We start from the raw sequence: 26,467 nt of genomic DNA on the forward strand, positions 1-26,467 counted from the left end.
AAGCAAGATGACTGAATGATCAAAAGCAATGTCAAACTGGCCAAAACACTCAATTTCAGTGGGGGTTGAATAATTTTGGTCACAACTGTATGTGAGAATGACTGATTCTAGCACTACTGTTTTACAAGACTTGACACTTTCTGCTGTCTTGTAAGAATTAAACGCCCTACTAGAATCATGTAAATTTACCATGGCATGGTGTACAGATTCATGTGCTGTCTGCCCAGAGTATATCCGCTCACAGGGTGAATATTCACAGCTTTTTGTACCTAATAAGGCCTACACCCTCATACACCCAAGGGGGAGGCACAGCAGAACCTGAAGGAAAGGGAATCCTATCTGCTTTAATTTGTCTCTTGAACCCTGCCTGTTTGAAAAATAACTACATAAAATAAAAAAAAGCATTACTGTTTGGGGGAATGCAGAACTGAGATAGCTGACTGCAGGGGCAGAATAAGCTTTTTAGGTGCTGAACCTGATGTATTGTTTATTGGAGTTCACCAAATTGTAAGCTTGATGGTCTTTCTGTGTTTGTACAGGATTCCCAGGTTGCAGAAACACTGTCCACTTCTGCAAATGTGGTTACCCTCACTGTAATGCCATCTTACATCTTTGAGCACATGGTAAAGAGGTGAGTGAAATGTCTTCCTAAAAATGATTTGTTAGCATGCTTTGTTGCTTTATCAGGAAGTGGATACACTTCTAAATGGGTCGGTGTACAGCAAACACTTCTGACCTAGAACCCTACAGGGAATATTGGTTACAGGAAGTTGCTGCCATACATCAGAACACGTTTCAGTTTTTTTTTTTTTTATCCTATTTCTAGTAAGTGGCCTTTTATGTTAAGTCTGTTCACCCAGCATTATACTTAGTCTGCTCCTTTCATAATTCATGTCTGTTGATGCATTTTATCCATTATATAATGATATAGCCAATATAGTTAAGCTAATCCCTTCGATCCCCCAAGGACAGAGCCATTTTACCACATACTGGTGCACACTTCACATGCTTGTTCTTTTCCATATATTTTATTATATTATTAAAACAAATTTAATAGATTTTGTAAACTGCAAATCTGTGACACTGAAATCTAGTGAGAAGGATCTGAAAAGCACAACCAGTGTGTAACACTGCAGGAAGTAGATCCTGGGCTTGCAATGAGCAAATATGGATGCGCTTGTTCCAAAAGGAAATGGGTTCAAATGAAGCCAACAAAATGGAATTAAAAAAATTCTCTTCTTAAATAATTTTTACACTTCTTAGATGATTTTCTAACATCCTGAAATTATTAACTTATATGCTTATTTTTTCCAACAGAATGGCTTCGAGTGTTATGAAGAACTTAATGGATCACTCTGTTCCTGAGGTGTAACATGCTCCCTCTGCCCTGATATAGATCCTTGTCTGAGCTAGGACTTATTTTACAATCGGCAGACGGCAAGGTCTTCTTTAAAAGCAGAATTCTTACTACTGCATGTAAACCCTGGCATTGTATACCACAGCAAAACCTATTGCAACTGATTCTGTACAGTATATGTTAACACATCTTTGATAGGTAGAGAGCTGTGCAACTTTCATTTAATCAGCTGTTTACAACTGTCATACCTTGTGCTGTACAAGCTGAATGAATGATAGTCAAACTTTGTATTTTGATTACTATCCAGATACACAAAGCTGATTTCTGCCATTCAGATTATAACGCTGGTTTAGTAAAGAAATGCACTATACTTACATGTAACTGTATCTGATAAAATGCTGTAATTTTTTATTCTATGTGAGAGCTATTTTCCTATGTATGATCTTGTTTAACTTGCATGCCATCTTGCTTTATATATGCTATTTATGCTACAGATAATTAAAGTGATAACACAGTAGTGCAATTTTAATATTCTATACTTAAAGGAAAACTATATCCATGAAACTAAGATGGGATGATTTTAACTCCATTCATTTAGCAGGGGACCATTTCATCATTTGACCTCTGACACATGGCTAAAGTGATATCTTTGCAGCTCACTGCATTCACAAGGATATCTACAGTTCTCTGTCAGGACTTTGCTATGAAATAAGTTTCATTGGCAAGTCGGCACCTGAGTGAGTGGCTATTGCTGTTGGAGAACGTCTATAACACCATAGGGTGAAGGTATCTGTCAAGGTTTCACTTTGATATAAGCCTTTGCATAACAGATACTTGGCTTGGTTTCTTCTCTGGCCAGTCTAGCACCTTGCTTTAAATTTGTACAACAGGGAAACCTTATTTTAGGGCATATACAACAAGGTTATATATTTTCTCCTAAGCAATTTAAATTGAAAATAACTTTTTTTTTTTTAAATTTGAAAGTGTTCACTTGAATGTTTGTTTGTATAGCAATAACATCTGAAGTGCCTCCTGGGTGGTTGATAAGTTTCTGCTTATCTGAAAAAAATAAACTCATGTATATTCACTCAAAAGACCAAATTTGATAAACTGGTAGATTCAAAGGAACTTTTTATTTATTTAAAATCATCTTGTACACGTCTGTCTGCAGAGCACACAGTTGTCTTCCTTTCCATTCTTATTGCATTTTGTGATACAGTCCTTGAACTCCTGCTTGTCATTTTTATATGAGGAAAATCTCATGGCTTAAGGTTTTAGGAGCATGTGTTAGGAGATAATACAGTGTAAAACACTTTTAATGGCAAGTGACTGTCAGAATGGGATAGAGTTCTAGTATGGATAAGGTAGTTACATAAGTAAGACATTTCAAAGAAAATCTTTGAATCGGAAATTGGAATGTAAATGGAGTCTATAAGGCCTAATAGTCTAAGTGATTGTAAACTCAAATATACCCAATGAAGTGACTGGCCTCAGGTGATACTGAGGAGATGAAACAAATCCTCCTACACAAGTTTTGCCTTTTTTTTTACCTGCAGCCCTCTCTCCTTTACAGCCAGTCAGCTCCCTGCTGTGAAATAACTTTTGATTTGTGTACTCTGAGTGTAAGTGGAGACCTGAGCAGAGGTAAAGAAGGGACCACCCTTCCTTCCCATACACAGTCCCATAATGAAACATGTTCGGCAGTGATGTTAAAGTGATTCTAAACACACGTTTGATTTAAACTTTGTTCTTTGACTGGAAACATTTTAAGCTGGCTTGTTTGTAAAAATATTTGTCATGTTTAAGACAACAAAAAATATTGAAACAGGAAATGTTTCTAAATACAAGGTTTTTTTTTCTTAATGCCTTTTCTATATTAAGGAAGGGGAAAAAAAATCTTTGACTAGCTATTCCCCCACCCATCTCCAAACACCAATTACTTAGACAACCCTCTGTCAATCCAGCATTGTGCCCGGTTGTAGCTCTTTTCCCTTCTCTTCCTCTTCTCACAGGAATCTCACAGTAGAGGGAGCAATTGGCTCCTGCTGCTGGCAGTCAGATCCTGTGGGTTTGCATGTGTATGGATGTACACAGCCTAATAGCTGCATGCGTGCCCCCATAGCACACAGCTTTTTATGGGGGCACTTGGAGTAGAGTACAAGATAAGGGACTGCTCTGTGCGATATCCTTACACAAGGCAGGTAAGTAGAACATGTTTGTTTTAATAAAATAAAATGAGACTTTAATTGCCTTCTGTTTACTGAAGGAGGGTGGGAGGAGTTGTTCGCTGGGATTCTGTGTTGTCCACATAACCTGTCAGAAGTGTCGAAGGCAGGTATCAGAGAGAGCAGACAAACCACACTAGATCCTTTGGAATGAGGCTAGTACACACTATAGAAGGATATGCTTTGTATTTTGCTTTTAATTAGGAAGGTTTACAACCACTTTAGGTTTCAGATACATCTCAGAACTTGGACAGAAGCCAGTGGTGGCTGGTATATACAGCTGCTTGTACTACACAGAACGAACAAATATGACAGGGTATAGGTGTGCTGCAGGTAAAGGTCCTGTGGTTAAAGTGTTACTAAACATAAAACAGTAAAATCAGTCTGTATATGCAGTAAAGCATGCTGGTTATACGCACTGTGGAATCTTAGGGGTTAATCCTCTGCATTGTGTAAAAAGACTGTTTGATCCTGACTTCTCTGATCCTCCCCTTTCAGCAGTGCCCTCCCTCTTAGATCCTGTGATCAGCACTGTCCAGACAGAAGTCAGGGGTTCTGTATCCTAGAGCAAAATGAAGACTCCTCCTACAAGCTTTAATGTGCTCTGCTGGAAATTGATAGACGTCACAAGACTGATCTAACTGCTAATGAGAAATGGTATTTAGCAGTTTATATTTACTAAAATAATTGCACTTCCATTTCTGGAGGAGACCAGATATAGTGAATGCAGGATCCTGGGTTTAGTAACACTTTAACATCAGAATCCTAGTCAACAATAAGCAGACTTGTAACACCTGATTGAGAAGGTACTGTATTAGGTTTACTATTAGAGAAAAAGAAGCCTGCCTCTCTATTAGGTGTATGCCAGTGGATGTTTGCACTAGGCGCTGTGAACGCTTCTTGTCTGATGAATGTTTTTTTTTTCCCCCCCAAATCCCAGCCATAGGGGGTCAATGTAACTGGTACAAATGTTGTTCCATATGATTGTCCCATGGGTCACATCTGTCTTTTTAAAGAATGGCAGTACTCCACAGGTATGATCTTTACCCAACAGTAAGACAGGAGAAATAAAAGTGAAGAATATCTTGACTGCATGTAGAATGCTTGGAAGGATGCCTAACTAATTTCCAGACTAAAGTACACTTCTACTTTAATAAAATGGCATTCATGTAACTTTGCGTTGTGCTTACAATGAGACCACATTGGGACAGATAGTGAGCTGCTGCTATTCTTACAGACTGCAGCACTGGTGACCAAGAGCCATGTGATGCTCACAAATGAGTGTTTTGGGACCATTTGCATTAAAGACTACATATAAACACTGCCACCCTGAATTTTCCAGATAAAATACCTCTGCAGAAGTTTTTTTAATATATATTTTTATATTACAATAATGCTAATTTTCACAGATGTAGTTATCCTTTACATACTCATGGCACAGAATGTGATGCTGCTGGTATAGTGTTATACATGCTAAATTGCAATGCTTTTCCAGTCCTGGATTGTTGCTGCTCAGGTAAAGCATACATTTCTGTTTTTTTGTTTGCATCTGCTATATGGAATGATGCAATATTATGTTAGGTCAGTATATAAAGTGTGGCATGCATGTTATATTGTAGCGCTAACCAAATTTAAAAATGGGCATCTGCTACCCCCGCACAGTGCAAGCAACCATTAATGGGCTATGGAACTGGTCAACGTATGTGACCTTGCTGAAACTTGTGTACTAATTGTTATTGCTGTGATATCTACAACATATAGAGCTGAAGATCACATAATAAGGTGAGGAGTGATTTGAGCAAACATTTCAATTCCAATGTTTTGTAAATCAGCATTGGTAGTAAAGTGCTTTCCTGGGACTCTCAAATGCATTTAGAAAATGAGTTGCAAAGGTTTGCGGTAAAGACACTTTCACTCTTCAATGCACAGATTAGCTCTATACCAGACAACTGAACCCAAAGCTCTTTGGCCATGTGGTCCTGTAAATCCTACATACTTTGGACATCAGGGTTTTGCACACAAAATATTAAGAACCCTACACAGAGAAATTAGAGCTGGATTCAGTGGCTGGAAACCATTTGGAATTGGCACTTTACAGCTCTGAAACAATCCAACTGGCTGTCCACTCACCTCTGCCCCCAGATTTACACTTTATTGAATTTATTTTATTTTTTTTTAAACTTGTTGGCCAGCTCCCACAGTGTGTAGATAGAAGATCTTCCTTTTTTGAAAGACTAGTTTATTTTCAGCAAGTACACATTTTTGTCATGTTTACCGTTCTCATTTCACATGCTTGCTGTCTCATTTTGTGATTATTGTATGTGATAAATGAAATGTGTAATGATCTCTAGTGGCTGTTTATATATCAGGGAATGTGGTCATTTGTCCCTGTGAAGCTAAAATCAACTAGCCATGTCAAGTCTCATTTGCAGACTGATAGATTTGCATTAGAAAATGAGAACCATAATACACAAAATATGCAGGAACTGCAGTCTGCATCTTCCAAGCAAATATAGCTTCTACCATGTACTTTTATTCTTCAAACTGTACATCAAAACAAGGTTTTAAATAAAATAGAACATCATATGCACTGTGAATTATAAATTTGTTCTTGCACGAAGCTCAAGAGCAAGGCTATTGCAATCTTTAGTTCACTGCATGCAAGTATCCTTAGGCTGAGCCTATAGTGGTGTCAGCCATAGCTGGAGACTACGTGGTTTAAAAAAGAGAATCTGTCCAGTAAAGGTAAAGCTCATCAGCATTGTTGTAGAGGTTGAAGGGTCAAATGTAAAATTCATAGCCAGTACACAACACACTGATAGAAATATTTCCATTAAGGTGATCTCAGTCTCATGTATATTTAAAATGGCTATATATTCACTTTCAGTATGTAAATCACGTATAAGGTTTTTCTTCAAGCTTTTCTGTTTAAATGTATACATGAACAAACTTTGAGCTTAAAACAAAATACAGAAATCAATTTTAAAATATCTTTAGTTCATTTCTTTATTGAGTTGATATTGGATACATAATTTGCTCTACAAGAGCTTGAAATATTGCAAATTGCATCATAATATATACATGTACCAGGGTTTCCTTAAGCTCTCTACAAGTCTCATCAATGGTACATGAAGGTTAGTTGCCCATGGGGATTGCCACAATTCATCAGAAGTGAACCTGGTACTCTAGTAGGGAGTATGTGGAGTTATCCTCAAAACACACTGCTGGTGGCACTTGAACAGTTGGGAAATACTAACAGAGGAATGCGGCACATTGATGCTTTCTGGACCAGTCAGAGCATCTGTAATTTAATGTGGACCCATCAGAAATCATATTTGACCGGTAAATAGGCAGCTATAACTGGCCACCTCTTGTGTATACATATGATTCAGCTTTCATTTTGACTTTCCCCTAACAACTCTCCTGCAAGGTGCACTGAGGCAAAAGTACTGTTTCAGTGACTGCCTGAACATGAAAGTATTTTCTTCTAAACCCACTGTGATACATGGGCTTGTCTTTTTATGGAGGTTAATACCTCACCTATGTGCTTCATGTGGCAAAATATACCTCTGCACCAGTCTTCTCATTTGTCGATTTTCTTTGAACTGCACCCTGCTTAATTTTAGGCTCTGTGTTGCAGAGATCTAATTCGATCTCTGAAAGCACAGAGAGGCACTGGTGCAAGTATGATCAGAGATTTGCAGGAACTGGCCCTTTGATATTTTGCAACATGTCATTCTGTGAGAGAGCTTTGGTGAAATGGTGGCAAGGCTGTGTGGTTTTAACCAAGTATATGACCAGTTTCATTCATCTGAATGGATCAGAGAGTGTGCACTTTTTTTCCATAGTATTAGATTTCAATTTTAATAGATTAAAAGTAATACCAAGGGCAAAGCAGTACACCGGGCTTAACAGCAGTTTAGGAAAAAAAAAAGTTTTTGACAGTGGTTTGCTAGAACATCCATTATAATATCTACTGCCAAAACACGTTTTTTTTTTTAATTTAATATCAATGTTTTGAAAAGAAGGCAATTGCCAACAGAATGTTAATTTGTTTACTGTTTTTCAAACACCTTTACACCATCAGTATGCTGCCATAGAGGAGTACCAACCACACTGCTCATCATAAGCATCTACATGCACACTTGTATGACTGACCTCCTCTATGACTGACCTCCTCTATTAGACTACAAAGTTTGATCGACCTCTGCTGCCTATTAGACTACAGTGTCATATTTAAACTAAATAAATGTATTCTGCCCACTGAAATGAATTAAAGCTCAAGCGCCTAGCATTAACTCATGTTTGCACACATCAAGTTTTGTTTTTTGGGTTTTTTTCTGCCAAAATACTGTTGCTCTTGGAAGGTCCCCCCTGTCCTGTTTTAAGTGTGTTATTCAATTGGCCAATACTGTTCTAAGAATTAATTTCAGGTTAAAAAAAGATTCTACAGGCCACATTTAATCACGATTGACAGCCAGCAGGATAAAACACTTAAGAATTCCAGGTATATTTTTATATAGTTCATTACATTGGACCAATGTAATTATGCTTGTGAGATTACTCAGAATCTCTACACCACTACTACAGTGATCTGCACTAGCTTCTGGTTCCTAAACAGATGCCCTGCTGCATTGTAAATGGGGGAGGCTGCTGGCTTGGCACAGGCATTGTAAAGAGATTGCTTTGCAATTTCTCAATAAATGAAAAACATTCTCTGCTTGGATGACGTTCAGTATGACATCACAGCCCAATCCAATCAACTAATCAGTGAATGCAAAGCATTCTTTGAGAAAATATAGACCATTCTCTGACTGGCGTCCATGCTTAGTATTTATGATACAGTAGGGCAATGTTCAATGCATCCCCTGGTGGCTAGTGGAGAGCACTGAAATAGCAGTGTCTACTATAATTTTCACCTTCTAGAGGGATTTCATATGCATAGTAACATCTGTCCAAGCTGGAGCAATGTATCTATGTTTCATACCTGGAATTCTTCCTTGAATTGATAGTAAAGGCAATATTTTTTTAAAATTAAAAGAAGAATACTTACTCAGTGAAATGGTATTGCACAGAACCTCCTTTTTTGAGGGTCTCTGCTGGCAGTCTTTGCTCCTCTTCTTCGCTGTGTGCGTCTATGGAGCAGCACACCATTGGGACAAGCCACACTGCTTGTGTCTGTCTCCTCCTCTCAGCATTTGATTGACAGCAGCAGGAGCCATTGGCTTCTGTTGCTGTCAGAATCCCTGTGTAAAGGAGTTGGAGAGTAGAGATGAAGCTGTGCACAGTGCTGTATCGATAGAAGCTGCAAAAAACATTGTTTACCTTTAAATGCATTCCCTGCATATTGACAAAAAAAAGGTTTTGGCTTTAGAACCACTTTAAAAGCCATATATGATTATATTGTACAGTTTCTCATTTGTGTATAGAATACTGCTCCAGTAATATAGTAATGATCACAATTTAGAACATTATGTGAAGTGGAATATGTGTCCATTTAACATTACATCTGAGGAAAATAGCTGGAAGAGGAGATTTTAAAAAAAATTCATTTTATTCACAACACAATCCCTTCAGTACACTGTAACCACATGCATTGGCTCCATTCACCTCTAGGCGGCACAGTAGCAGGCATATCACTTGGCATACCATGCAGCAATGTGTGGGGCTGGCCGGTGGCCATTGCCTGGTCTTGCTACTGGAAAGTGCCCATGTGAAAGGGAGCTTACTGTAAATTGGCAGAAATGGAGGAACAATTTTGCAGCTAACTGCATTACAAAGGTACAAAATAAAGATCAGTGTAAAAGTATCAATAGCTTCTAAGAATTTCTGGACTCTACCAAAAAAAAAAAAAAAAGACAAAAATTACAGACATCTGTCACAGGCCTAATGTTTGTCAATTTGAAATTTAAAAGCACCTCACAAGGTGGTTTAATGCTTTGCACTACCCCCACCCCCAATGAAACTTTTCTTAAAGGAATTCTGTGGTCACAGCACACCCTTTAATTTTTATCATCAGCATTGTAATAAAAAGAACTATTGTTTGAATTGCTATCAATCCATCAATACGTAAAATAAAAAAATTTTGTGAGTGCTGCCTGTCTGCCGGCCATCTCTTCCCCAAGTTCCCTGATCTCAAGCATGCTTTGCAGCTTCTCCTCTGCTGTCTACTTTCAATTTCTAAGGTTTACATATCCCATGGTACCATGGTAACTTGCTGCCTGCAAGCAGTGATTCCGTTGCTGAACCCAACTCCTGAAACTCCTCCTCTCAGCACCTCTCTACTACATTTCACAGAGCCTGCCTTCAGAACTAGACACAACAGTGACTACTCCCATGGAAAAGTGAATACATTTTACAAAATGCAAGGAGGTAAACTTCAAGATTGTTCAGATGAATAAGGGTAGGCTAGAAATAATTGAAATAAAAGGTATAAATGAATATATAATTTTACATTTTGTCCATAGATAAATCTGTCTGCTTGCAAAGCCTTAAAGCATAAGTATATTCAATTCAGAATCACACAACTGTCTACAAGACAAGTGACTCTTAAACAACATTTTATTTTCAGATGCTGCAAGATTAGATTAGGTTATTATCAGGGTTTCTTTTAGAAACAGTCTGCTTTATTTGTGCCAATCCTGTCAAATGTGCTATGGGGCTCAAAGTGGCAAATAGTGATGTCACTCATGGCTACCATCCTTCTCCAAGCAGCTTTTTCTGCACTCCCCTCCAAAAAGCCTTCCACCCATGGACCTGTGAATCCTACCCCTTCTTGCTGGCATTCAGCATAACCTGATAGCAAAACTGCAAAAACAAATCCACCTAAAAGCCCTATCAGCTGCCTGATGCTTACAAAGCATATCTCCAAGTTGGTATTTGGTGAAAAAGGTAGAATGAGTGGGATTTATGACTTTAGCACAGCTGAAATGTTTCCCGGAGACCAGGAGTTCAGTGATTGCTTTTATCTACTGCATAAAGCTGATTTTTAACACCAAATATTATAATAGACCAGATTAATACTGAACTGTGTAAGTGAAATATACATAAGTATGAATGAGCCCATTTATTTTCCCTTTTAAAATTCACTAAAACAGCAGCACTTTGATGTGAACCAGCCACAAAGGAAAAAATTGGATTTCTACTTAAAATACATTTTCATGCAGCAAAATGCCTGAGTTTTGCTGCATTAAAACAGACAAGAGTAAAAGGGCCCCTGAGATCCAAGTTGCTACAATGACTTGGATGTGAAATACAGCTTTAACTATAATCTTATAAAAAGTGTCTAAATCTCTACTCTCGCTAGACTAAATCATCCACTTCCAACCAGAATTCAATCTCAAGGGCTAAGGGCAATCTACCACCACCAATTTCTATCAAAACGGTTTGCAAAACTTTGACTGATTGTCTTCCTATCGTTGGTCTTGTGATTAAAACTAGTTGTAATTTTCTAAAATCTGAATGGCCATGATTAGATTTCAGTTTTATGAAGGCATTAACAACAGAAAACACTTATTTCATGGAATGGTTTGTGACAGTGTGAGTCTGGCAGGAGGCACAGTGACTTGCTGCCCAATAATGTATGTAAATATTACACTTCCAGGAAAATAACACCTTTTGTTTTATCACTCCTTATCCACCAGCATGAGCTATTAGGAGACTTCCTTCACCCATGGCATAGGCCACGTTGTTCATGTAAAATACATAGTGCAAGGTCAGAGATAAAAGGCATTCACACGATACAAACCACAAAACAGATATGAAAAAAGGGACAAGGTAAAAGGGCTGGAATTGTCAAGGCACGGTCCGCTATGTGGTATTACTGTACACTCACACAACATTGTACATAAAACTAATCTTAAAATCTTCAAGTTTTCAGCAGGCGAAAGAAGTAAATAAAAACTTAGTATTGCAGTTTCCAGAATAAAATCTGTCTGTCTGCAGATCCTGTGATGACTGTGTTGCACGACTCATTCATCCACATACATGTAACAGCATCTGAAGACAAAAAAGAAAAAAATCATGAAGGGAAATAAGGCAGAACAACTAAGCCTCCTATTCTTTAGCACCATAGCAACAGCTTTTTGGCTGTAAACACATGTGATCAGTTGGGACAACAGCCATTTGATGCCTGGACAGTTTGAGAGCACAAGCAACTGTGACAGTTATCATTCAAGGCATGCCTTAAATGTAATGGTTTCAACATTTTCATTACAGTTTTTATATAATAAAAAAGTATTCAAATAAAAATCTACTGCAGGATAAACCACAAATATTTTGTATTGCTTTAAGCCTGAGAGGAAAAAAAAACTGAGGCAAAATCTTCGTAGTATTGCTAAGCAGAAAGCATAGCCTGCATATTGAATGACAAGGCTCCTTTGCACATTGCTGGATTGAAAAGGGGCTCAGGTATTAGGGGGGCTGTGGGGGAGCAGCACCCAGAAGGTTTTTTACCTTTATGCATAGAATGTATGAAGGGAAAAAGCCTTCAGCCTTTGCAACCACTTTAACACTAGATTATTAATACAAAGTTGTTTACATTCATATAAAGTGTGTGTGCGCGCACGTACGTACATACAAATTAAAACAAACACGCCACTACTGTGCAAGAGTGTTCATAGTTTATTTTATCATTTAACAAAATGGAAAGTAAATGAACAAAAGAGAAATGTAAATCATATCAATGTTTGGTGTGACTACCCTTTGCCTTCAAATCAATTCTCCTAGGTACACTTGCACACAGTTTTTGAAGGAACTCGGCAGGTAGGTTGTTCCAAGCATCTTGGAGATATAACCACAGATCTGTGGATGTAGGATACCTCAAATCCTTATGTCTCTTCATGTAATCCCAGACAGACTCAATGATGTTGAGATCAGGGCTCTGTGGGGGCCAAACCATCACTTCCAGGACTCCTTGCTCTTCTCTACTTAGCTGTACAGCCTTCATGTAGGTAGATATGTTTCTTGTAGGGGAGGGTGAGGTTCACCTCACGCTTCCAGGAGTTGTGCATCCAAACCTGAGCAATGACCTTACGAGCCGAGAATAATTTTTCATAGAGAAACATGATTAATGACTTGTCCATGTCTGGATCTGGAAGGAGACCCAGTAAACATACTTTTGGGTCCAGTGTCAAGGGGGATCCCATATGGTCATGAAAAAAGCAATCGGAGTCCAGTAGGTTTGCACAAAAGGGCAGGACCATAGGAGATGGTAGAATGTACCCGTGTGAGACATGCATAGGGAACATAATGGGCTGCGAGTAGGCTTATAACGGGATACACGTACCGAGGTCAAATATGCCCCAAGCAATATATATAACTGAGCTAAGCGGTCAGAAACCGTGGGGGAGACTAGTTTGTAATTATCAAGTACCTCTTCCCAATCATCTGCATTATCCCCAGGTCCTGTAACCATCTATTTTTAACTCTTTAAACGGCTTGTTTTGTAGCAGCTGGTGTTAGCAAAGTATTGTATATAGTGGAGATCAGCTTGGTAGGGTCCCAGCCCATGATTATATCTAATAGGGGTAAGGAAGCCATGAGAGGGGGTAGGTTAGAAAACTGAGCCTGAAAAGCATGCCGCAATTGTATATAGCGAAATATCATGTAATTAGGGAGAATTCAGATTGCAATGCAACAAACGTTTTTAATCCCGAGATATGAAACAGCTAAATAGAGAATTCTGTTGGACGCCCACAGAATAGGATCCGGAATATGCAACAATTCAGGTAATTGGTGATTGAACCATAATGGGGTATGTGTATGGACTAGGGGGCTGCCTAGTTTTACCAGGGCCAACTCCCAAATGCGTTGATATAACATGCTAAAATCGAGTAACTTGACGACCTAGACCCCTGGCCCCCCTAAATATAAACTGTAAAGTTGTGAGAGCTGGATGGCCACAAACCAGCGCCTGATATCTCCCCTGATCTGCCTAATCAAAATGGTAGAAAATGAGATAGTTGGGCAGCAACATAGTATAAGCTTAAATCTGGTAGGATGGCTCCGCCTAAGGAGACTTGGTTCTTCAGTACAGACCACTGTAATTTGTGCCTACTTGCACCCCATACAAAAGGACTTCAATATGGAATCTATGGTTTTGAATGTGTTGAGAGGCATATATACGGGCGAGTGCCAGATGTATATTACAGTTTCCATAATATAATCATTTAGACCAGATTGATCCATCCCATAACTCCCAGTGGTAGTCCCACCCATGCCTGGAGTTTTTTGCTTAGGTAACATGAACAGAGGTTCAATATTCAGGGTAATTGAATCTTGTATGGATCGAGACATTTGCACTCCCAAATAACGGATTGAGGCTACTCTAGCAAGTGGTAAACTGGCCTGTGTTTCTGTAGGCGGGAAAAGGTCCAATGGAAGAATTTGTTATTTGTCCCAACTTATTCACAGACCAGAGTGAGAGCCCAATTGATCTATTATAGCCAGTGCTGAGGGCAATGAAGTGCCTGGGTCTGTTAGATAAAGTATGGTGTCATCAGTGTACATGCCCACTGTTTCTACCAGGCTACCAATTCTGGTCATGAGACCTAAGAGAAATGGCTAGAGGTTTGGCCACCAAGTCGAATAAAAGAGGAGATAATGGCTGCCCCGGCTCCAGGGAAAGGGGTCTGAAAGCCACCCATTAGCAGAAACTGGGGTTAATGGGGTTGATATAACAGCTGTACCTATTTAACAAATCTAGAGCCGAATTCAAAACATTTTAAACATTCCCATAGATAACCCCACTCAACAGAATCAAATGCTTTGGCCGCATCCAAAGCCACCACCACCCTGGTGCCAACCCAGTCGTGTATTGCCTGGATGTTCATGAACTGCTGCCTGATGTTAATGGCTGTTTTTATCAGGCATAAAGCCTGTCTGGTCAGAATGGACTGGAGACAGAATAACCTCATTCAGTCGAGAGGCTAGTATTTTGGCCAGGATCTTAACATCCACTTGCAATAGAGAAGAGTTATGGCTTTTCAGCCATAATTCTTCCATGAAGACCACTTCTGGCCAGACTTCTCCAGACAGTAGATGGGTGTACCTGGGTCCCACTAGTTATGTGCTGATGGCACCGTTGGACATCTTCTAATGTCAAATAGTAGAAACCACGATAGGTCTTTCATTTGTCGCAATTATTTTCCTTTTTATCGTCTATGGTCCACAATGTTGCCTATTTCTTTGTGCTTCTTCAAAAGAGCTTGAACAGAACATCTTGAAACCCCCAGTCTGCTTTGCATCAGCAAGGTCGTTCCCAGGCAGATTTCAGTTTAACTACCTCATGTCTTGTTGCTGTGCTCAGCCTTGCCATGGTGTATGACCTGTGACATGAAGCTGTCTTCCACAATCTCACCTTAGTAGCGGAGTTTGGATCACCCAGTTTTAAACCTCCTACAAAGCAGTTTGTGTTTCAACCAACATATGAAACTAATGATCATTAGCACCTGCTTGGTATAATTGGATATTCATACACCTGACGCCTATCCCCAATCCCTGACTTTGTGCAAGTGTAAGAATTGATGCTGGTATGAAGTCAAAGGGTAATCAAATCAAAGTTTAATTTGATTTGGATTTTTCTTCTTTTCCTTCACTTTATTTTTATCAATTTACAAAATACAAACAAGATATATTTTTAAAGCATTTTTACTTTACAGAATTTCTTCACACCTGCCTAACACTTTTGCACAGTACTGTATACCTGGAAAAAAGGCAGTATATTAGCCTTAAAAAGACTTAGAAAATATGTCCAGTCCTTGGAACGTGTGCATCTATATAGAAGTTTACAAATAACACACTGTACAGCCACAACAGGCTGAGGATCAGTCAAATTCAAAATGTACCAAATGAGAGGGGAAACATAGTTGACATGAAGCCTTTGAGCAATATCCCATGTCAAGTGCAACTTTCTTTACAAAAGCAGAGTTGATTTACTAAACACAAATGGACTGTTCACTTTGCAATGTCCAAACACACACTGGTTATTTACATATATACATGTTAATGCAAAGACAAATATCCTTGTAGTATCCAGAGATGACTGATTGACACACGATAACAAGGAATTTGACCTTGTACATGGGAGCAAATGAGTGTGCAATTAGAATGGACTGTGCGAAGCAAGTTTAGGTTTGTATTTTTATAACCCAGATAAGCCTGACAAAATACTGCCTTGAGAAATGAATCCAGAATCAAAGTTACTAGTTCCCAATAATAAAAGATTTCCGAGCCATATATATATCCTAGCGACAGCAGGCATTCTTACAAAGTCTACGAAGTAAACTTTTTTCCCCAAAAGCTGCTCACAATTGCAGAGTATATGAAGAACTTCCTTTGGTAAGTACATACCACTACAGTAATATACTAATGTATGAGGCACCTTCACTACCCTGTTAACACAATTACATAATTGTAAATTGGAATAGTATGCTGTGAAGGCATTTATATAATAGGAAATTATGACCTAAAGGCACATCCAGATCCATTTCTGGAGCTATCTGGGTTCTTGACTGCATAAATATGTACAGACCATGTAGTCAACTTTCAATACAAGACAAAGTTTAGGTAATTTAGCAGCAGTCACTATATAACACTATCCTATCTTGCCCAGTGTCCCCTCCAATACTATACCAATATTACTGAGTACTACGTCAAAGAGATAACGTACCTGCATGCCCAGCTATTCTTTCAAGAATCCGTCCTCCTACAAGATCCCAGACAAGCAGTTCACCGCTGTCATTTCCTGACAGAACAGTGTGGCCATTCCAGTGAAAACACCTGAAAAATTGTAAACCAGAATATGTGAAAATAGCTTTCATTTTAGAGGGACTCCACTTAATCTTTACACGTTTGCTAAATCTAAATATGGCAGATTACAAAGTATGACAACAGGGTAATACAGAATTCTGTAGGATGTTCACCGGCAGCACACACTTTGCGGCTCAATATCACCATCTATATACAAACTGAGTGAAAGATTTAAGATTGCTCTAATGTGAAACTCCAGTGTGGCCAGAGAAAATGGTGCAGACTCTATAGACAGTCAAGAGTAGATATAATCAGCATCATTGATTCCCTGTGAACCCTATATTAAAGTAAGTAATTAGCAAAGGTAAACGGTTTCTCAAATATCTTGTAAATATACCTTCAACTGACTCCTAACTAGTTTACTAATCAAGGAATTTGACTATGTACATGGGAGTAGCTTTAATCAGTTTACATCTGACTGCCCATAGAGGAGAGCAGGCTGTGTCCTTGTCCGCTCTGCATAAGCAGACCTGTCACCCACCTGTTCAGTGGGGGCTCAGCGGACAGATCCCTTGCTGAGCAAGTGGAGTCAGCGCCGTGTAAAAAGGGGCCTAAAACCTGATAAAACTATGGCAAATAAACTATTTACCTGCTTGGTGTCCAAAAAGCACAGTGGAATGTTGCCATAATAGAATTGTTATAATACAATATATAATACAATTGTTTCTAAATATAATAAGGAATAGCATTCCTCTTAATAGGGGTGCTTTACCTTTGAACTTCTCCTGATGGTAGAGAGGAGATGAGCATTCCAGTTTGAACATCAGTGACTTTTAGGCAGCCATCTTCTCCTGATGAAAGCACATGTCTGTTGTCTGAAAGTAGAGCGTTTGTTAGTAATTTATCTGGCTTCAAATATGATAATTATTATACAAAAAAAAAAAACTTTTGGGGAGCACTTGCCAGTCATTGTAGTGCAACTTGCAGGTTAGACATGTTGTGCTCATGCATCATGTTCTGATACATTCAGTACTGTATTCTGCATTTTATCAAATGAATGGCTAATGCCCTGGCCAGCTGGGTTCAGTAACGTTTGAGTCACTGACCTGGATCAAGACATTCTTATTTGCATGCCTGTTCCAGGAACAAAGTAATGAAGCAAAATGACAGGCAGGAAACTAGCATTTATATAGTAAGTAGCACTGGCAACCTCTGTATCTCTCAGGAGAAGTTTCCATTATGAAGGTGATTGCAAAACTAAGAGTATCTATCAGTCCTTGTACTGTATATACCTCTATGGGAATTTTCTAATTTGGGGATGATGGAATATGTAAATAATGACACTTCCTAATAGTATCAAGGGCTGATCTCCAACCTCCCCAGTCCTGCACCATTCTGTAGGCCAGTACGTCAACAGCGATGGGCTAATAGAAAGACCCAAGAAGGGAGGGGCCAGCTCAAGAAGTGTAAAGTGTGAATATTACAGATTTGGGACAACCAGGTGGAGAAAGCACCAAAATGCATATGCATCAGTACTTTAACTTACTGACAGGTTCAAGTCCATAGAAAGTACAAAAAAGTGCAGAAAGCCAGTAGCTATACTGAGCCAAGCCAGATTCCATGTTAGATTCTTACAATACAATAATTATAATGCAACTTCTACAATATAAGAATTTATACTTAGTGCGTGCATAAATACTGTAGTTACAGCATAAAGAACTTGTTTTACCAAGGAATAGCCCAGGAAACTGTAGTTGGGACTCGGATTTGCCTTTGAAGGCCAACTCCAGAAATCAGACAATCTACCCTTGCAGTGGGGCCCCGCACTGCAATGGTTAAATGCTTCTTAAGTTTAGGAGTAGATGAAAAGGCTGTAACACTTACTCCCCCTGGAGCAATGTATTCCTGACTGGAGCAGTCTATATTCAGACAGTGGGGAATCTTCCCTGCTGTTAGAATAAAGACACAGCAAGGAGGATTCCTTCATCCACCTCAAGTGTGCAGATGGAGAAATTTGGTACAGATTTTTTTGTTCAACCTGTTGGGGGGGGGGGGAAAAAAAAAAAAAAAAAAAAAAAAAAAAAAAAAGGTCACATCTAGAATATAGAACATACTTTGGGCACCGCTAGGTGCTGTGGTTATATCCTTTGACCCCAATGTCACTACTGTGTCTGCTGGATGGAAGCACCCTGGACAGCAGGAGACCAGGCATTCAACATACCAAGAAGTGTGTCAGCTGCTGAAGAGTCTTTATCCCCAAATGTTTCAAAACCAGAGCTATAGAGGATAATTTTGAGGAGTGTAAAGAGTGAATAATTCTCACCTGTTTAGCAATCACCTAAACTGTTACCCCATACCCCCTAAGAGGTACAGTGATATATGCAAGAGTTGGGTTTGCCCAGGGGAGCACTAGACCACATACAGCATGTGTAATAAATATATAAAAAAGATAAAATGACAAGTAGTGCATGTAGAACTATGAGGTCATCCATCAAACTGAGTCATATGGATAAGTATCGTTTAGTTTTCAGACCACCCTCACAATTCTCTCTAGATATCAAATAATTTCTGAAGTCTGGACAGTTAATGAATCATAAAGGTTCTGAAGTAGTTCAAATTCTTTTGTCAAGGTAATGATCTCACAAAGTAAAACCTACTCTGGTCTCTCTCAAATGTGAGTGAGCACCATTGTGTCACCACACACAATGCAGGATCTGTGGGGAGGAAGGCTGCCAAATCTTGGATGATGGTAAGTTTTACTCTATCTTGGATCATCCTCTTGGGAAAAAAAAAAAACCCAACAAAACAAACAAATACTTTATCAGCTGGGGAGGGCAGTCGCAGTTTTTTTTATTTTATGACTGCAGGGCTTTAAAGTGTTACTAAACCCATGATCCTGCATTCGCTATACAGTGAAGAAAATAAGTATTTGATCCCCTGCTGATTTTGAATGTTTGCCCACTCACAAAGAAATGATCAGTCTGAAAATCGAATGGTAGGTGTATTGTAACACAGACAGAATAGCAACAAAAAATTCAAAAGAAATGCATGTCTAACAAATTATGCACGGATTTGCATGTTCATGAGGGAAAGAAGTATTTGATCCCCTATCATTCAGCAGGATTTCTGGCTTCCAGGTGTCTTTCATACAGGTAACAAGCTGAGATTAGAAGCAGTCTCTTAAAGGGAGTGCTGCTAATCTCATTTTGTTACCTGCATAAAAGACACCTGTCCACGGGAGCAATCAAACAATCAGATTCCAAACTCTCCACCATGGCAAAGACCAAAGAGCTGTCCAAGGATGTCAGGGACAAGATTGTAGACCTACACAAGGCTGGACTGGGCAACCAAACTATCGCCAAGCAGCTTGGTGAGAAGGTGACAACAGTTGGTGCAATCATTCGCAAATGGAAGAAACACAAAACAACTGTCTTCCTAGATCTGGTGCACCATGCAAGATCTCACCTCGTGGAGTTTCAATGATCATGAGAACAGTGAGGAATCATCCCAGAACTACACGTGAGGATCTTGTCAATGATCTCCAGGCAGCTGGGACCAGTCACCAAGGAAACAATTGGTAACACACTACACTGACAAGGATTGAAATCCTGCAATGCCTGCAAGGTCCCTCTGCTCAAAAAAGCACATGTCCAGAACGTCTAAAGTTTGCCACTGAACATCTGAATGATGCAGAGGACGACTGGTTGAAAGTGTTGTGGTCAGATGAGAACAAAATCGAGCTCTTTGGCATCAACTCAACTCGCCATGTATGGAGGAGGAGGAATGCTGCCTATGACCCCAAGAACACCATCCCAACTGTCAAACGTGGTGGAAACATTATGCTTTGGGGGTGTTTTTCTGCTAAGGGGACAGGACAACTGCACCGCATCAAAAGGGACAATGGACAGGGCAATTTACCATCAAATCTTGGGTGAGAACCTTCTTCCCTCAGCCAGGGCATTGAAAATGGGTCGTGGATGGGTGTTCCAGCATGACAATGACCCAAAACACACAGCCAAGGCAAAGGAGTGGCTCAAGAAGAAGCACATTAAGGTCCTGGAGTGGTCTAGCCAGTCTCCAGACCTTAATCCAATTGAAAATCTGTGGAGGGAGCTGAAAGTTCGAGTTGCCAAATGTCAGCCACCAAACCTTAATGACTTGCAGAGGATCTGCCAAGAGGAGTGGGCCAAAATCCCTCCTGAGATGTGTGCAAACCTGGTGGCCAACTCCAGGAAACATCTGACCTCTGTGATTGCCAACAAGGAATTTGCCACCAAGTACAAAGTCATGTTTTGTGAAGGGGATCAAATACTTATTTCCCTCATGAACATGCAAATCAGTGCATAATTTGTTAGACATGCATTTCTTTTAAATTTTTTGTTGCTATTCTGTCTCTCAGTGTTACAATACACCTACCATGCGATTTTTAGACTGATCATTTCTTTGTGAGTGGGCAAACATTCAAAATCAGCAGGGGGTCAAATACTTATATCCTTCGCTGTATGCAGTCTTCCACAGTACACAGAACATGTACAAGTTTTCACTCTCTTCTGACTGTCCTATGAGGCTGCATGACCCCTGACCCCTGTCTGGACAGTGATGATTAGCCCTGTGCTGATCACATGCAACCTCCCCCCAAAAAATCTCTCTGCATATGCTCAGTTTGGAGTGTATTGCTAGAGTGCTTCCTATTGTTTTGTTCTATCAGCAGATGGATTAGGGACTGGAAGAAGGGGAGGATCAGAGAAGACAGGATCAAAACAGCCTGAAACAATGCAGAGGATTAACCCCTTAGGTTCCACAGTGACTAGAACAAGAATGATTTACAGCAAATACAGACTGATGTTACTGTTGTGGGTTTAGTAACACTTTAAAGCTGGCCAGACCTCTCTTAGAACCTTAAAAAAGTGAATATATACAGTCAGGTCCATAAATATTGGGACATCAACACAATTCTAACATTTTTGGCTCTATATACCACCACAATGGATTTGAAATGAAACAAACACGATGTGCTTTAACTGCAGACTGTCAGCTTTAATTTGAGGGTATTTACATCCAAATCAGGTGAACGGTGTAGGAATTACAACAGTTTGCATATGTGCCTCCCACTTGTTAAGGGACCAAAAGTAATGGGACAATTGGCTTCTCAGCTGTTCCATGGCCAGGTGTGTGTTATTCCCTCATTATCCCAATTCCAATGAGCAGGTAAAAGGTCCAGAGTTCATTTCAAGTGTGCTATTTGCATTTGGAATCTGTTGCTGTCAACTTTCGAGATCCAAAGAGCTGTCAACTATCAGTGAAGCAAGCCATCATTAGGCTGAAAAAACAAAACAAACCCATCAGAGAGATAGCAAAAACATTAGGTGTGGCCAAAACAACTGTTTGGAACATTCTTAAAAAGAAGGAACGCACCGGTGAGCTCAGCAACACCAAAAGACCCGGAAAACCACGGAAAACAACTGTGGTGGATGACCGAAGAATTCTTTCCCTGGTGAAGAAAACACCCTTCACAACAGTTGGCCAGATCAAGAACACTCTCCAGGAGGTAGGTGTATGTGTGTCAAAGTCAACAATCAAGAGAAGACTCCACCAGAGTGAATACAGAGGGTTCACCACAAGATGTAAACCATTGGTGAGCCTCAAAAACAGGAAGGCCAGATTAGAGTTTGCCAAACGACATCTAAAAAAGCCTTCACAGTTCTGCAACAACATCCTATGGACAGATGAGACCAAGATCAACTTGTACCAGAGTGATGGGAAGAGAAGAGTATGGAGAAGGAAAGGAACTGCTCATGATCCTAAGCATACCACCTCATCAGTGAAGCATGGTGGTGGTAGTGTCATGGCGTGGGCATGTATGGCTGCCAATGGAACTGGATCTCTTGTATTTATTGATGATGTGACTGCTGACAAAAGCAGCAGGATGAATTGTGAAGTGTTTCGGGAATATTATCTGCTCATATTCAACCAAATGCTTCAGAACTCATTGGACGCCGCTTCACAGTGCAGATGGACAATGACCCAAAGCATACTGCAAAAGCAACCAAAGAGTTTAAGGGAAAGAAGTGGAATATTATGCAATGGCCAAGTCAATCACCTGACCTGAATCCGATTGAGCATGCATTTCACTTGCTGAAAACAAAACTAAAGGGAAAATGCCCCAAGAACAAGCAGGAACTGAAGACAGTTGCAGTAGAGGCCTGGCAGAGCATCACCAGGGATGAAACCCAGCGTCTGGTGATGTCTATATGTTCCAGACTTCAGGCTGTAATTGACTGCAAAAGATTTGCAACCGAGTATTAAAAAGTGAAAGTTTGATTTGTGATTATTATTCTGTCCCATTACTTTTGGTCCCTTAACAAGTGGGAGGCACATATGCAAACTGTTGTAATTCCTACACCGTTCACCTGATTTGGATGTAAATACCCTCAAATTAAAGCTGACAGTCTGCAGTTAAAGCACATCTTGATAGTTTCATTTCAAAATGAGAAAAAAAAATCCAGAAAATCACATTGGCTGATTTGGAAAGAATTTATTTGCACATTCTGGTGGAAAATAAGTATTTGGTCAATATCAAAAGTTCATCTCAATACTTTGACCTCTGTCATTGCAAGCAAAGGATATATAACAAACGTTTCCTGTAAGTCTTCACAAGGTTGGCACACACTGTTGCTGGTATGTTGGCCCATTCCTCCATGCAGATCTCCTCTAGAGCAGTGATGTTTTGGGACTGTCGCTGGGCAACATGGACTTTCAACTCCCTCCAAAGGTTTTCTATGGGGTTGAAATCTGGAGACTGGCTAGGCCACTCTAGGACCTTGAAATGCTTCTTACGAAGCCACTCCTTTGTTGCCCGGGTGGTATGTGTGGGATCATTGTCATGTTGGAAGACCCAGCCACGTTTCATCTTCAATGCCCTTGCTGATGGAAGGAGGTTTGCACTCAAAATGTCATGATACATGGCCCCATTAATTCTGTCCTGTACATGGATCAGTCGTCCTGGTCCCTTTCCGGAGAAACAGCCCCAAAGCATGATGTTGCCACTCCCATGCTTCACAGTAGGTATGGTGTTCTTTGGATGCAACTCAGCATTCTCTCTGCTCCAAAAACGACGAGTTGTGTTTCTACCAAACAGTTCTATTTTGGTTTCATCTGACCATATGACATTCTCCCAATCCTCTTCTGGATCATCCAAATGCTCTCTAGCAAACTTCAGACGGGCCCGGATATGTACTGGCTTAAGCAGGGGGACACGTCTGGCACTGCAAGATCTGAGTCCCTGGCGGCGTAGTGTGTTACTGATGGTAGCCTTTGTTACGTTGGTCCCAGCTCTCTGCAGGTCATTCACTAGGTCCCCCCGTGTGGTCCTGGGATTTTTGCTCACCGTTCTTGTGATCATTTTGACCCCACAGGGTGAGATCTTGCGTGGAGCCCCAGATCGAGGGAGATTATCAGTGGTCTTGTATGTCTTCCATTTTCTAATTATTGCTCCCACAGTTGATTTGTTCACACCAAGCTGCTTGCCTATTGCAGATTCAGTCTTTCCAGCCTGGTGCAGGTCTACAATTTTGTTTCCGGTGTCCTTCGACAGCTCTTTGGTCTTCACCATAGTGGAGTTTGGAGTGTGACTGTTTGAGGTTGTGGACAGGTGTCTTTTATACTGATAACAAGTTCAAACAGGTGCCATTGATACAGGTAATGAGTGCAGGACAGAGGAGTATCTTAAAAGAAGAAATTACAGGTCTGTGAGAGCCAGAAATCTTGCTTGTTTGTAGGTGACCAAATACTTATTTTCCACCATAATTTGCAAATAAATTCTTTCCAAAGCAGCCAATGTGATTGTCTGGATTTTTTTCTCATTTTTCTCTCATAGTTGAGGTCTACTGTATATGTATATATATATATATATATATATATATATATATATATATATATATATATATATATATATATATATAAATTACAAGTAAGTAAACTATAAATTACTAATTTTTTAATTTTCCATTAATCAACTAACTTTGCTTGAAATCACTTTGTTAGTCAACAATTGCTTATACAATATATAATACTGTGGAAATTACAGGCAGCACTAGGGTCGTCTGTTCAAATCTCAACCAGAGCACTACCTGCATGGAGTTTGCATGTTCTTCCTGTGTCTTCTCCAGGTACTCCAATCTCATACTACACGCCAAAACCATGCTAATAGGTTACTTGGCTCCTGTCTAAATTGTCCCTAGTATATGTATGTACAAATGTGAGTTAGGAACCTTAGATTGTAAGCTCCGAGGGCAGGGACTGGTGTGAATGTACATTATACAGGTAAAGCACTGCGTAAATCAATAGCTCTAAAAAAAGTACCTGTAAGAAAAAAAAATAATTACCGGGACTCAATGCAACTTCACAAATGGGTCCATTGTGGCAAGGAAGCTGATGTAATATAGATGATTCAGCAGTATCCCAGATGCTCACTGTGCCTTCTTTAGTTCCTGATACCAGCAATGATCCATCAAAGCTCGCATTGATTGTGTTTACCTGTAAACAAGATATTAAGGTAAACTTAAAAAGTGAATTGGTTGCTATTGACCAAACCAATCATTTCCCTTCTGTGTATGTGTAATAAACCATCTCTTTACTACAATCACTGTAAATCAGAGAACCATTAGGGTTACCTTTTCAGTACAGTAATGGCTCTGAAGTATCAGGCTCCAAGTAAATAATCAGACCTATTAACATTACATGAGGAACAAACCAGCACAGCAAAGCAAACCTCAACTCTCCATATTGTATCTGTTGTATTATAATGACCCTTACTAGCCAGTGTACCTTATGTTTTGAATGACTGATTTGTGGAGAAATGTCAGTGTTTTTTTTCCCCTCAAACAGTAATTCCACTTTTGTTGAGGCAAAAAAAACAAACGCAAAAAAAAACAAAACAAAAAAAAAAAAACAAACAACATTCCCCTCTGGGTGATCTATATACATTGCAAGGACTTTTAACAAATGCTGTCGCAGACTCCTACATTTGTTATTCTGAAGAAATAGCCGTTTGTCTGTCTAGGTGCAAATGCATGTGAATGGGAGTGACTTTACAATTGTCAATCAGATGCTACACTTGAAGAGCTCTAATAAGAAATGTTGCATGGTCTGCATCTCCTTTGGGAGTATCTCACCAAACATGGCATTTCTGTTGCAGTGGATGCCCAAAATCTGATTTGTATCCTAGTGCAGACTTCTGGGAAAATCAGTTAATCACACAAGCAGGAAATTACATTTTCAGGGGCATTCTATACACCATCTATGTGCAGAACATCTGCAGGTAGCCATATTGCCTTGCACTGTACTAAAAATTACAGAGCTGCAGATTGAAAAGGAAAGGTCATAAAAGACTTAAGAAATCGAAGCATTATATTGAAAAAAATTAAAAGATGAAAAAAGGAGGAGAACTGGTTTACTCCACCACTGATAAATCGCCAAAATGTTCCAAAAATGTTATAGTAGGATGTATGATGTAAAATCTAAGAACCTGAAAGTTACAGAGGAAGAAAATAGGGGGAAACAGCAGGAGTATATAAAGGCAGCAGATCTGCCAAACATTTCAAAAGAAAAATTAGTGTCCCTAGAACAAGCAATCTCCCAGGAGGAGATTAATTTGGCCGTGAAAAATACAGCAGGAGGGAAGAGCCCAGGACCCGATGGGTATATGGTGGGGTATTATAAGAAATTTAGAGATCTACTGGTACCTAAGCTTTGTACACATATGAATGCCTTAGGAGAGGGAATGGGAATAAGAGAAGAATCATTGCAAGCGTATATGCTAAAAGAAGGAAAGGATAGGTCACAATGCACTAGCTATAGACCTATATCTCTACTAAATACAGATACAAAACTGTAGGCAAAAGGTGCTAGCTAGGAGGTTAAAAGAGTTGGATGCCAGAATGGATACATTTAGATCAAGTGGGTTTTGTCCCAGGAAGGGAGAGATAATGGTCTAAGAACATTGCTTCTTTTACAGAGAGCAAAGAGAGAAAAGTCACCAGCAATTATATTGTCGGTCGACGCTGCAAAAGCTTTTGACAGGGTAGACTGGGGGTTTATGATAAATACCCTAGAGGCCTTGGGAATAGGGACTAAA

The 26,467-nt window shown here is 39.6% G+C and overlaps 2 protein-coding genes across 3 annotated transcripts in view; one reads left to right on the forward strand and one right to left on the reverse strand.

Annotated features, from left to right (window-relative positions):
* Positions 1–6,172, forward strand: part of SDCBP (syndecan binding protein) — a 32,237-nt gene extending 26,065 nt beyond the window's left edge. Inside the window, exons 7-8 of the mRNA XM_089685305.1 lie at positions 540–631; positions 1,318–6,172. Of these exons, the coding sequence (XP_089541431.1) occupies positions 540–631; positions 1,318–1,372 (147 nt within the window). The 3' untranslated portion in view covers positions 1,373–6,172. The remainder of the gene's footprint in view (positions 1–539; positions 632–1,317) is intronic.
* Positions 6,173–6,570: 398 nt separating this feature from the next.
* Positions 6,571–26,467, reverse strand: part of NSMAF (neutral sphingomyelinase activation associated factor) — a 121,416-nt gene continuing 101,519 nt past the window's right edge. For both annotated transcript variants that reach the window (XM_089685304.1, XM_089685303.1), the window contains exons 28-31: positions 24,717–24,867; positions 17,105–17,207; positions 16,253–16,362; positions 6,571–11,580 (exon numbers count right to left, since the gene is read on the reverse strand). In XM_089685304.1, the coding sequence (XP_089541430.1) occupies positions 11,486–11,580; positions 16,253–16,362; positions 17,105–17,207; positions 24,717–24,867 (459 nt within the window). In that variant the 3' untranslated portion in view covers positions 6,571–11,485. The remainder of the gene's footprint in view (positions 11,581–16,252; positions 16,363–17,104; positions 17,208–24,716; positions 24,868–26,467) is intronic.

Source organism: Staurois parvus, unplaced genomic scaffold, assembly GCF_062004578.1.
Source record: "Staurois parvus isolate SC_StPar_1 unplaced genomic scaffold, SC_StPar_1.0 ptg000371l, whole genome shotgun sequence".
Classification (NCBI taxonomy): Eukaryota; Metazoa; Chordata; class Amphibia; order Anura; family Ranidae; genus Staurois; species Staurois parvus.